Source organism: Triturus cristatus, chromosome 10 (genome assembly GCF_964204655.1).
Source record: "Triturus cristatus chromosome 10, aTriCri1.1, whole genome shotgun sequence".
In the NCBI taxonomy this organism is placed as follows: domain Eukaryota; kingdom Metazoa; phylum Chordata; class Amphibia; order Caudata; family Salamandridae; genus Triturus; species Triturus cristatus.
In genome coordinates, this window is record NC_140593.1 from 811,387,581 (window position 1) to 811,401,995 (window position 14,415).

The 14,415-nt window shown below is 41.5% G+C and overlaps 1 protein-coding gene across 3 annotated transcripts in view; it reads right to left on the minus strand.

The window, feature by feature from the left end:
• Positions 1-461: 461 nt before the first annotated feature.
• Positions 462-14,415, minus strand: part of SBK1 (SH3 domain binding kinase 1) — a 547,139-nt gene continuing 533,185 nt past the window's right edge. For all 3 annotated transcript variants that reach the window (XM_085628379.1, XM_085628380.1, XM_085628381.1), the window contains one exon: positions 462-13,624. In XM_085628379.1, coding sequence (XP_085484505.1) covers positions 12,833-13,624 — 792 coding nt within the window. In that variant the 3' untranslated portion in view covers positions 462-12,832. The remainder of the gene's footprint in view (positions 13,625-14,415) is intronic.

Consider the following 14,415-nt stretch of genomic DNA (forward strand, 5'->3'; position numbering starts at 1 on the left):
GCCTGTTAATATAATTTATATAGATTAGGAGTGCGCACAATTTCAATAACCCCAACTAAACTTGCGTCATTTCTGAATGTTGGATTATACAAAATTCATGAATTTTTCTACAAATTCTTTATTCAGCAATTTTGTGTGATCTTTCACAAACAGGAGGATTGTTCGCATAGTAAATGTTCAGCAAGAATTTTTTTTTGCTCAAACCAGTTTTCGGCTGCGACTGGTAAGACTTTTTTCTACCCAAAGTGTGCACATGCATGAAAAAAGTCAATGAGACCCCAGCAAATCAAACGTCACTCTAAAAACATAATTTCGCTTAACATTGTAGGATTGTGCAAAATCCTGTATTCTCTATGAGGTTTCAATCTCGTGGGTCATTTTTAAGGCTCAATATTATGAGTTGCTTGGAGCATTAAATAAATGGACCGTACTGTCACATTTTTTTTAATTATCATTTTATTTATTAGCAATCTTCATCAATATATAATTAAATAAGACATTTAAAAAGCTCCTTGACACAATTCGGAGATTTTAAACTATTTACAGATGTCTTTGTATTTGGGGAGGGTGGAAGAACAGGGTGGGAGGAGGGCACGTCCCTCCCCCGGATTACAGTGCAAGTACATTATAAGCTAACCAACCTCACACAGTTAATACACAATACGGCGAAAAGATGCAGTGGTCTTTCCCAATGTCTGTTTTAAAGAAAGTTGTCACTCTTGGCCAAGTTGCAATCTTCTGGGTGATCTGTGCTTGGAACAGGAGATCCTGTGAGAGTGAACTGTGCAGTAATAATAGTAAAGCGTTGTAGAGCACCGGTGGTGGAAGAGTTTTTGATTACCGTGCAACTCTCTGCATTTAATTCATCAAGTTAGATTTCAGCTTTCTGCCCTATTTTGGGGTCCTTTGTGATACCAACAATGTGTGGTTATTCTTTCAATAACATTTTGGAGTCCATAATTAAAGGGGTGAGTGGCAGGATGCCACGAAAACTAGACATTGCGGCTAAATTGTGGCAGCTCCCCCACTCTTGGAAGGAGAACTTGTTGTTATGAATTGAAACAAAAGACTTATAGAATTGTATGAAGGTTACTTCATACAACCGAGATGAAATCGTGGCACTCGCTTTGTGATTGCGCCTTTCTTCAGACAACCTGTTTTTACTTTCAGCCACTGTTATCAATAAACACACAAGTGAACAAGACCCCTGAAGACCCTAGGGATCATGCTATTTCTGGAGGGTCCATTTCCCTTCCTTTCACAGCCCGATGGAGAGTTGTGGGGGATAAATGAAAACCCTACGACTTCTGTTGAATGCGCTGAGACTAAAATGGTGGTGGAGGTTCCACTAGTGAGGTCTCCTATGGAATTCATACTTTCTACAAAAATCTTAACTTTTTAAATCACCACCCAACTGTAAATCAGATGCTTTAATGATATATAAAGACCTGGGACAGCCCATGGTCGAATACGATTACTTCTGGCTAGGTATTTATATGGTGTTCAGCAGAATGTTGAATTTATTCAACATCAGAACTGCCAATGCTCGATTACCTACCGATAATCTTCATTAAACTGAGGGCCACTTTTCCTTGTCACAGTCTTTAAGGCACCTCGGGAGGCTATCAGCTTTTTTGTTGCTGTACTTGAACACAGTTTCTTTAAACTCTTCCCTATTGGGTGCAGGAATAAGGCTTTAAGAAGTAATTATTGTGGCCTTCTATCGACATAGGGGAGAGGTGTAACCTTACAGCTAGAGCGGTCGACCACAAAGCTGGGGAACCGGGTCGAGTCTCGGAAACAACGCTCAACATCCTGTGATTCTGGGCAAATCACTCAATCGCCCCGTGCCTAACAAAAAATAATGTGTCCTTGTGTAACAAAACTGGTTCTCATGTAAAGCCCTGTGATACCTGATATCTTCGGGTCTAGTTCGTGCTATATAAAACTAAAAAAAAAAAAAAATTAGCATTTCGAAGGGTTTATCGACTGCGACTAGGAAAAATAGAAATCCTTGTGATATAGATTAACAGTAAGAAATCTAGACATTACTACTTCATCTCCTGATGGCAGGCAATAGGACTATCTTGCTCATTTAAAAAACAGAGCTGAGGATAATGCTGCAGTCATGTGCCCTGAGCAAGAGAAACACAGAAGCTAATCTGAGAGTGGGCGTATCGATGATTTTAATCGGAGGCTCAGCCTAAAGTTGAAAGTGTGAAACAAACGCATTAAAAAAGGAGAGGCGACTACCGACAGAATACCCATCCTGAAGACACCTCAGCAGTGATGCCCACAACACTGTCATTCTCTCATGGAGCATCCATGGATGTAACTTGGGAGAGCTGTTTGTTCTTGCTGGTAGTTCAAGGGAATTGGCATTTTTACCCCTCTACTTATAGTGACTGGGTGGGGTTTCTTTCAGTGGTGCTCCTGTTCTATTGTATTAGGGTAGGGCTCCTATTCTCTCCATTGAAAAGGCGCAGTCAAAGCTAGCAGTCGTCTTCTTCCTAAACTCAGCTGAAACCCCTGCTCTCATGGGGAAAAATAGAAGGGCCACATGCAAGGAGAAAGATATTGTGTCAACCCCACAGGCTTAGGGACTCCATCAATCTGGAGCAGATGTTCAGTAGTTGAAGTAAAGATCAAGAATTGTGGAGTCAAAATACTGCCAGAGCTGTGGGAACTTGCCCACATCCGCAGCAAATTCCACAGAGTCGGGAAACGTCCCTCTCAGGCAGCCCGCCATCACATTATTCACCACCAGGATGCACAAAGCTTATAATGGGGGGAGGGTGGGCTTCTCCTCTATCTAAATAGGAACAGGTGACAAGTCATCTTGGCCAGGGCTTGGAGCGAGCACCATGACTGCTGACATATATCATTGCAACAAGATTGTGTGTCCTGCCACCCGCAGTGCAATGCCTCAGGCTATGCAAGTGGTTTGGGAATTGGCCAGCAGTTCATCCCAATTAGAGGACTGGTTGCCTTCTGCTTACAGCAAAGTCCCTGTGCTTGTGCTGAAGTCAAGGTTGCTCCCCATTCTTCAAGTTGATATCCACTGCCAATATTTGTGGCTCCGGAAGTTGCATTTCGCTATCATTGAACAGGCTACTGTTCACCAGACACTACCACACATCTCTGCTGATGGATGGGAGGATCATGATCTGCATATCATAGTCCAGGAAATCTAGGGAGATAATATGTAACGGCCGGCGCTGGTACCAGGGGTAGTGGAAATTGCCACCCAGGAGTAAAAAACACAGGATATTCTAAAGAAGAGAAATGCTAAAATATGCACCGTCTCTTCAATCCAATAATAGGAAATTCCTAAACTCACAAAAGGGATTATTTCCTCGATGGATTCCTTGCTGAATGTGGTAGACTTAACAACCTGGTCCAGACCCTACGGATCTATGATGGGGTGGATGAGTTTAGGACCAAAACAACGATTGAGAAGAATCCACTCCCCTACTTCCTCATGGGACAGGAATGATACCACCCTGTATGACAGGGTCATGTTAACCCTGGGCCAGTGGTTGATGCTTCACAGGAGTCTTCGGCCGGCTGTTGTATGTCCCTAATGAGTCACATATAATATTGCTGTAAGCCAAGTGCAAGGTCTTTCTCCCAAACCTAGAAGAATGACTGATCCCTCCCCTAACAGTAGGGTTAAATTAGGATGAAGATGTAATGGGATCAGAGAAGTAAGAAGCATTCAAGATCAAGCAATGGGAATGACTGACACTGAAAAGAAGAAGTAAAGAAGAATAGGTAATGGGGCAATCGCTCGGCCACCGGCTTTCACTTTTAAAGAAATGCAAGATCTAGTGAGATGGACTGCTGTGCTTCTGTCTGAGGACGGTTAATTTCAGTAGCTAAGCCCTAGATCAGCTATTGAGTTTTCAGCTAGAAAGGCTTTTTCATCTAAAGTAAGGCTCTACGCAGACTGCATTGTTTCTCTCAATATTGTCTTTCAATCAGATACTTTCTGAATCCTCCTTTGGGGCAGGCAGACTAGTCTACAAGTCTTTTAAAAGAGATCTAGTTGAATTTGGAAAGCAAAGACCAAAGGAAGCTGCTGCATATTTATCTTGAGTTTTATATAGCGCTGGCTAGACCCGTAGGTATCAGAGCGCTTTACATAAGGAACAGCGAGTTGCAAGTTACACATTTTACATAGGTTACACAATGAGGATCAGAGTTACAGGCTAACGTTACATTTGTTAAAAGCAATCAAAACTTAGTAACCAAAGAAAGAGGGCAGTTACAGAAAATTCGTCATGGGAGGGGGGAGGGGAAGGGAGAAACAGGGAGACGGGGAGAAACTGTGCCCAATGTCTGGCTGGGTAGGTGACGGCCGAGGTGATGAACCAGGGCCGATCTCCTCAATAGCTGAACCAAGCAGCTCCACCGGGCGTCGGAAAGAAGTCTTCTTGAGTGAGGTTTCCCCTTTTGTATAATCCCTAAGTCTCCTCCTCAGAGGAGGTACAGGCAGAATTTCGACTCCATACTGTTCTTCAAAGACCTTCCTCTTCATCAACTTGCTCTTAGTTTTTGCTTCCTCTTTGTTGTCTGAACTTGAATCCAGCCTGAATCTCAACACAAAGTGGAATGCTTATGGACAGGTTCTCCAGGCAAATATTTGTTGAGGATTGACAAGCCTCCTCAATCTGCTCGTCAGTCATTGAGCCATCAGGCGGCACAAGTATTACGGCCCCATGTCCGGCAGCATAGGAGCAAGGACTACTTGGGCCAGAATAACAGGGATTTTGGCGGGGTTGTGGAAATGCCAGTACTAACAGAGGAACCACTGAGTTGTGAACTGGAATTCTGGGAAGGGATGCCCCACAGGAAGGGAAGCAGTACAACGTTTCCAGCAGCACTGTTAATCTTTGTACTTGTGCCTGCTTATGATCCAGGAGGAGCTGAGGCAGCAGGCATCAACGGACAGAAATCATCTTATTGACGTCCCCTCCTTTAGGTTGTAAAGCATCTTACAAATACAGCAACCTCTACTTTCCCAGAACGATTAACAAAATTACATGTTTAGTACCCCAAAATCCACTTTTGTATCCTAAGATGCAAAGATAATAATACAAAGTAAACTACTGACTATTTCCAAGATAATAATAGAAAATACATTAGCAATTATCTCCAAAATCTCTTACCCCTTTTTATTCAGCAACATCCTGCTCCACCAGTCCCCAACCCAAAGCCCCTTGTGGGATCTGTCTCACTTACTGACGTGACAGGCACTTTCAGTTTTCCACTCTCTGGTAGAGAAGTAGATGATGCATTAATGGAATCCTTGGCAGCTCCTACAAGTCCCCAAGGGCCACAGCCATCTTCTCAGAATCCCTAGATCTGCTTTCATGGATATTGGAAGTGTTAGTGAGGGGAGGATGAAACAGTGGTGATCCTGGACAGGTAGAATCCACACGGCATGCAAGTTACATCATTTTAAAACGTTATTGTATGCCCCTGCCAAAGGCTGCTAAGTAGTATGGACTACCTACAGGAGATACAATTAGACCTTTCATGACATGGTCCCCTAATCTGTAAAAAATAAATGGGACAAAGTTAGTATCTCTTACTTACCTCTACTAACAGGGAGAGAACTCAGTGAAGGGAAGTGCAGAGGCACACAAAGCTCCTTCCTCTGCTTGAGAAATAGGGAAAACCAGGATACACCAGGACATGGCTTCTCTTCTTAAGCCATCCTTGTGGATAGCGAGACGCTCATAACAATCTCAATGTAAGACAATGGAATGCATTTTCTGGTGAAAAGTCATCCTGTGACGAGGAAGAGGGGCAAAGTGGTCATGTTTTTCTCTGAAAATGCCTTCATGCACAGGTGGGTTTGCCTTTCTGAGGGATTCCGCCATGCCAGCGCCCCTGAAATACTGGTAGAACTGAGGAAGTGATTGTTACATACCAAGCCCTCAAAGAGAGTATGCAGGAAATTAATATTTCCCATGGACTCAATAGTACTCCTTGAAGGCAATCCCAATAACATATGGGACAGCTGAAGTTACATATGAGACTCAATATTATTTTAAGTCCTATGTGAAGGGACTTTTCTTTGTGTTACCCAAAAGTGTCTTCACAAAGGACACTGTCTTTTGGGTAAAACAAAGAAAAGTACCAGAATTGAGTCTGGGACAAAATCAACCTAAGTTCTATTTAAAGATGGACTTTGAGAGATAATCAGAAGAGGTTCCAAGATGGATGTCCGTAGATGGACAACTACTTATGCAAAACCGCCTTTTTGTAAAATAATGTTTATTTATATACAGTTGTAGTGGACAGGCCAAACTACTCAGGACTCACACTATTCCAGAGGATGGTAACAAGGCAAAAAAAGTATTTGAGTTGGAGAAATCTCTGGTGAGGACATTTGTGGTGATGTCAGCCTGACAAACCTCTTTGGGTGTGCAAACTATGATGGAGTCGCTTTCGGAGAAAAATTGTTACATGCATTTTTTTTTCAACAAACATACTGTATAACAAACATTAAGTCACTGAAGTAGTCTTCCACTCTCTTTATTAATACTTAAAACAGACATGACAAAAAGACCACTGCATCCTTATGACATTAAACCACTCTTTTAAGAAAGAAACTAGTAAAATCTTCAATTATGTATATTTTTTGCATTTTTTTTTAACTATTTCTTGGTTTTTCAACAGTTCAACTAAAACTGAGGTAACATCTGTGACAAGAACCCTCCTTTACAGGGAGAGTTGGAAAACAACAGCAAAACAAGTTTTATTACTTCTCCGGCTCTACATTATTGCACTAAGAGATCAAGGACATAAAGGGGCCTAAGGCAAAGGAGAAGCCACTGCTTAAAATGTCTACATCAGTGCAACGCCTACAATTCTAAAACTCCAAGTTCTGGGTCCTTGTTTAGAGAACAGCAGGGCAGTGGCCAAAATAGATTCCCCAACATCTTCAAGCCACTCCGAAGGTCTGATATTCAGTTCTGCAGCAGTGTGTGAAGCTTTTGGTCCATGAGTGAGGAACTAACTGGCCCTAAGTTGAGAGTGGAGTCGGGGTGTTGGACAACACTATACCACTGCACAGGGAATGGTGATATCGAAGCTAGTTAGAGTTGATTCAGTTTCCTACCCAGGTACGAAGGAAATTGTCTGCTTCCAGTGACGGGGAATCTTGTCTCTTGCAAGCATGAGCTCCTAGAGCTCTTCTGGCTCTCCGAGTTGAACCTTTGGGGAGGGAGAAGGTGATACAAATGAGATAGGTTCTCCCTTGGCTTTTACCCATCTTGTTGACAGTTAGCTGTCTATGTCCGGGCATGTAGGGAGGCTGGCGATGTTGTTTTGGCAGCCGATCTCTCATTAATACACACTGTTAGATCAGTTATTGTTGAACAGTGAGAACAGTCTAACCACGGTGGCTGTAAGCCACCTTCGCTTTAGAACAATGTAGCCCTTAATGCTATATGATCGGCAGAGCTAGACTCGGCTATCGACTCTTACCCAGGTGAAAGCAAGTGTTCACCTACCACATTGTGGTCAATCTCCTTATTCAAATACAGAAAATCTTTCTGCATGTTACCAAAAGTTCTATCAGTATTAGAGCATCAGATTGGGATACCACTTTCCCATTGTGATGCAAGACTAGACTGCCAGTGGGCACTTCTGACAGCTGAGCATTCAACTGACCCTCACAAGACTAAACATCTGCCTTCCTTTTATGTTAGCATTAACCACACCAATCACACACAATCTTCCTTTACTGACAATAGTGCAAGTTAATTTAGTGAGCATCTGAAACAGATATGCTCTACAACCAACCACCATATGTTGTCTGAGGCCAGCCGTTCATAGTCAGCACTCTGGCTGCCTTAGGGATGGAGAACTCCACACTGGAAAATGGCGTTAAGGAGGACATCTAACCAGAGGAAATGTTGTGCTACAAATGGTCCTGGGACCTAACATATCCTGATTAAATGTTGGGATTACATATTTGCTTATACTGCTTCCAAAGAGGCAACCTTACTGGATTAATTTGTTGAGTTTCACATGCCACGATTCATCCTCACCTCGACTTAGAAGGAAGGGTGAGGTGGGATTGTAGAAAACCACTCACTTCAGCCTTTGCTTGATTTGATGATAAAGTAATCAATTGTATTTTTAACAATTTCAGGTCATTTGTCCTCACATCACTGAAATCATATACTTTTAACACAACCTCAATCACTTTCCACTATGAAGACTTCTCACTCATTCATATGTCATTGTACCTTGAAACACTAAAGGTTTGGAGTCCCAGAGATTTGTGCGCGGTCTTAGGCTCTGCTTGAATTTTCTCTTTGTCACCCGCATTTACTCACAATCCATTTGAACATTATTGTATTTCTTGTTTGTGAGGCATCATAAAACTTTATGGGAAGGCCGATCAGATTCTGTAAAATATATGTCAAAACTGCTAAAGAACGATGGAGAGCAAAAGATATAAGAGTCGCTGTAATAGTGTGATTTGGATAGTACCAGCTGTTGTAACTTATAGACATTTTTCCTTAATTTCTTAACACTTGTTTTGGTTCCTGCTGGTCCTTACAGAAGTCTTGTCAATTACTTCAATGCTGTTTTATCTGCTATTGCTTTCAGAATCATATCAGTGTGGTGTGAGCATCAGATGAGGGATGTGAACGAACCTGAAAGTTACAGGTTCAAATCCTGGCAGATTAGCTACATCTTTCGATGTTCCAGGATTGATAACCTGAGCACCATTCTGTAAATCAGTAGCAAACATATAAACATAATATTTGAATGCAGGATGTTTTGCATAAAACTACCTGGTAAGAATCAGATTACTATTGGTTTCACTGAATTGTAATTAAATCATTGAATACATTTTGCAACACATGTCCTATCGAGTGATTTAGAATCTGTCAATAAGGGCATGAATAGAAAATTATATCAGCGTCCTTTATTCATGGATTCTTAAGTGAGAAACCCCTGATTCCATATTAAGCTTTAGTCTCACAAGTTTAAAGTGCCTCAATATTTAACAGCTACCCAAGGGTCAAGGAAGTGTACTGTTGAAGCTTATCACACATTTAACCAGTGAATTTAGATGGATGTAAGTAAACATGAAAAATACATGGCAGTTATGTCTGTCATGGTTATGGGATGGACGAACAAGACAAGTACGTTTAATTGAGGCATTTAAATTGCAATGGGCTATCAAAGTAAGTGACAGGTATGGATGGGCGAGGAGCTCTCTTCCTAAGACTACATACATTATGTATCTCTAGGCTCCAGGACAAGAATTTTAAGTGGTAGACCTAACACAGGTTTACCACATAAGGTAAGCCTTTAACTGGTGTTCAGACAAAAGTAGATGCATCATGCCAAAGTCTACCTGTTTAAAAGAGACTAAATACCTGATTTCAAGTTTTTAACTCTTAAATAGTGGCTACAAGGGGTCAGCATCTACACACTCACAAATGAAACAACATCACAGACACAGAGAATACATAGTAACACAAAAATAAATTACATGGAATCAAAATAAATACATGTATAAAAAACCTAAGACTTAAGCATGATTGTTGACCTTAACTAATCTCATCCTGCCATATTATTTATTATGCACTGCCTTGATCAAGGATTGGTGGGCTGAGACACATTTTTCAGCCTTGCCTTCGTAGATAGAATCAAGGGGTTGACCTATCGCTTTCAAACCTGGATCAATCCCAGTATCACAATGGAGAAATAAAGAGCTGGTGCCAAGCACTCAGGCACCAGTCCATTCCTGTTACCACTGACCCTGACAGGGCTGTACAACAAGAAAGATGAGAAGTTTGGTCTATAACGAGCAGAATGCCTGCGATCTTCAGTAAATTGTCTGATCGAGACACTTCAAGATGTGATCTCAAACAAACTCCCACTGAAAAAGATAAATAAAGTCAAGTTATGATGATAAAACCTAAGGACACTGAAAGCAAATCGGAGGGAACGCACCACAAAACTACACGTTTGTCACAGGTGATCTATCCTCCAAAAAGGATTCTAGGTTATTTTCATTGACCACACATGTATTTGTCACTTGTGATCTATCCCCCCAAAATTTTTCTAGATTCTTTCCATCATTCCCAAAATTTAAATCGAACACAACAAATAATTCAATACAAATTGTGAAACTGCTTGAATGGAATCCATTTCTGTATGTACACATTCATGAATCAATTGATAACATCCATTTTTAGTCTGGGATGACAACTGGAGCTAACTGCTATTGCTTTTTATGACAGATTTATGATTACAACAAAGATAGACTGTCAGTGACCCACGTAGCCGTACATCACTACAGGTAACATAGCACCTACTTTAACAACTTTTGTGACTCTAGTTGTGTAATAGCGCTCTCCATGTTAAGGGGGGGTGTTTACGATCCCCTATTTTTCAGATTAGCCCTGAAAACAAATGGACATTCAAATATGTTTCGATAATGTGTATGAAATAATTGTCATGTTCAGAGGTCTTTCTTTCCTGTAAACACAAAAATAAATGGATATTTTTCAAGAGTAGAGGATATAAATCAACTTTACAGTTGGAGAAAAGACCATTATCTTTTAACGAGCCCTTCAAGACCACATTATAATGAAACCCAAATAGAGGCAGTGAAGAGACAGACAAAAATATTTGTTGAGAAAGTGTGCACGAGTTTGGTGAAAACGGCAATCGGTATTTATGGTATCCCTTTCTCTGGCAACAGCATCTGGGCGGACCTTCCTTGGTGCACATCTCATTGCGTCTACAAATTTCTTATGAACCACTGGATTCCCTGACAGGTTCTGGACATATTAAAAAAAAAAATTGCCCTGCCTATTTTTGTATTTCAGGGGAAGACTGTGAGCTTCAGCACACACTTACTAGAATACATCTCTTAAATGTAGAGAGCTTGGTTTACAAATTTCTTTAGTTTATTTTAATTTGACATCAGTGGCACGATGGCCTTTACTAAACAAAGCTCTTGGCAATTGGTGCCAGTTTCATTTTTGGGGATGTATATGTCAAAGAAAGTGGGTTCAGAAAACTGATACAAATGTTTTCTATACATTTGTATGCATGGGTGAAGGTTGTTTATTGCCTGACCACTGAATCTGGTCATGTTAGGACGAGAGATTCTTCCCACGATCAGGGGTTGCAATGGGAGTTCTATCGCTTTCGCAGTCACTCATACAGTGGCAGCTAACAATACTCCACAAAACAATACCACACCGTGTCCCACATTTACCAAGATGTGTGGTTACTGGACCAACACAACTCACTTACTACTGTACAGGCCTGCATGCGCAGTACAGAACTGTGTTATGTTGTATGAGTTCCCACATAATCTTTAGAAAATGATGGACCCATCTACTCATAGTATCAGTATCAAATACAATACAATATTTCCATTTTATAGGGAATCTTTGTGAACTTTGGTTTCTCGTTTGATTGATGAGTCCCAGCATACCACCAAAACTGAATTCTATAAAGCAGTTCACCACAAACCCCTACCTCATGAGGAAAAGCTCAACTTAGTCTAAATTCCTTCGGCTGCGAGGAAGGAATCTTTATTGTCACACAACAGATATCTGCCAAATTAAAAAGGTGTGCAGTTTAGGAAAGCTTATTTAAGGTTGTGAGCGAGGGAGGAAGAGAGATACAAGCCCCAACAACATATATTCTCTCATTTGCATTCTTTGGGCAGATAAAATTTTGAGTAGCCAAAGAAAAGGCTTTGCCAATGTGCAGTGCCCAAAAGAGGTGGGTCACCTCTATATAGACGATCACCAGAATGTAACCAAATGAATGTGTTAAAACAGATTTCATGGCTGCTGAGATCCCTTTGGATCGAGGGCCAGTATGGGAAGGGCCATTCAAGAAGAGCTCAATCAGAAATGGATTGTAAGGGGTGAGGCGGGGTAGATTTCCTTCATTAGTTATAGACAGGATCATCCTTGAGGGTTTGGTCAAAGACTGAATGGCCGTACACGGTGGGGGACACTATACAACAAGCAATGTATCCCATTAAAAAATAGTGCATCCATTATATTGTCTACCACTATATTGTCATTTTAAGTAGATGGAGATTTAAGAATAGTAAATGTATATTTACCAATATCTACTTACCGTGACAATGTAGGGATAAGCTATGTAATGGATGTAATATTTTTGTAGGTCATATAGTGACATACAGCTCCAAAGAAACATCCATTTTTCTCAGAGATTCTGCCTCGAGGTTGAGAAGACAAAACAATGAAGGAAGTGGGAAAGAGAGTAAGATCTTCTTGAGATGGGCTGATCCCAGTGAGACAAGATTGAGGCACATGGGTGACCTACCGTGGGATGCTGGCACTGCCAGATCATGTGTGCTACTGGCTCTGGGGACAAGTGTGGTACTTCCATTATAACTTTATCAGTATTGTGCATTACACCAGCACTGAATTCCTACTACATTAATAATCAATGCGGTTACCCTAAAATTTTAGTTCTTGTCTAGGAACCTTACAATGCTACTGAAATATAATCTACAGTTCCAAAATCCATTCATACATGTTCATTTGAATTCCATAAGAATTTCATTTTTAAAAGCACAGCAATGTTTTCATTATTATTACACATTCCTTCAATTTGCTTTTAGAAATCTCATTTTTTGCTTGTGGGCAGGCATACTGGCCCCAACTGACATCCACACGTGGACATGCGCAACAGGATGCCAAGTTTTGTGTTGACATCACTTCCTATGTGCTCTGAAAAGTCACAGTCAACCTTGGTGAATGTTACCAGAATCCATATTGTTGCTACTTTCAGGCTAAACGCAAATCTCTATTGCTGTAGCCAGGACCATTTGGCCTTTACCCTTGTCCTGCCGTCCATCAGTTCTGCTAGGTCCTGGGGAAGGAAGGCCCACATCGGAAGTGGCGGGTGATAACCTAAGCCCGCTGCCCTCTGTAAGGATGGTCCTCTTCAGCGGGGTAGGAGTACAGGAGGTGGGAGTCTCATGGCGGTGAGACGTAGTAGACATCTTGTCACCGGTGTGTTTTCGCGATCTATAGGATGGCCGCCTCCGCACCTCAGACATCAGGTCATACTTCATGAAGTAGAAGGCTTCTTTGATGGGGCAACGCTTTTCAGGTTCCAATGCCAAGAGGCGCTGGAACATGCGCAAGGCGTTGTCTGTGAAGCGCCTCCATTGGGACGGCAACCCCACCAAACGCCCCTTCTGCCAACGCACAAACTCTTCGTAGAAGGTGTCCGAGGGTGTGGCTGCTTCCCAGGGAAAATTACCTGTAAGAACACAAAATATGAGCACTCCAAATGCCCACACATCGATGCTGGTGTCCACAGTGAAGCCCTCAGCCCTGCCAGCTTGGCAAACCTCAGGAGCTGTGTATGGAATGGTGCCGCTGATGCGCTTCACTCGACAGCCCACCTTACGGGTCATGCCAAAGTCTGCCAGTTTGACCCGGCGGCAGTCCCGGTCAAATAAGAGTACATTCTCTGGCTTGATGTCCCGATGCACCAGGTTTTTGCTGTGCATGTAATCCAGTGCCAACCCCAGCTGCTGAACACAACGTTTCACCATGTCCTCAGAAAGACCCACCTGCACAATGATGAGAAAACACAGCTTGTTAGTATGATGGTACATCTTTGTTGACTTGTAGAAACTGTACATGAAAACATTGTTCTTCAGTTAATAACTGCACAAAATCATAGGCAAATCCCAGTGTATACAACGGCCACCAGAACAATTAACTACTACACCAAACAACATCAGGTGAAAATAAGGTGGACCAACATACTCAACATGGCCCAAAACATCACTGATAGAAGTCAATGAGTACATACATTTTTTTTAGGCAAAAACACGGTCTTCTACAAATCAACTGTGGGTGCCAGCTACCACATAGGCACAACCAAATATCAACAAAAAAATCAAAAGAGTAAAACAAACACACACACTAACCAACAGTGATGTATTAATAGAACATCATTGTTTAAATATTGAGCTGCACTTATTTCAGCTCCACAATATTGACTGCCAACTTACTGTCGGGGTATGTAGTTGTGGGTTTAAAATACGCAATTCTATACTTCTAGGACCTTAACGATATGTTGGTAGCTGATACTGTGGATTCAGTATATCGGTAGGTTTATATTCTTGATCTTGATATTGTTACATACAACCACAAATGGAGACACATACAACAAATAGTGCAAACATGTTTGAGTATAACAACCACACATAACAAAGAACCCTAAATGAAGGTAACCGCATGCCACAAGATCTAGTTCAACTGAACACATCAATCAATGTACAGAGAAAACCACCAAGTACCCAAAAACAGGAAAAAGCAACTGCATGCATCAAACTATCAGGTACAAGAATCATCG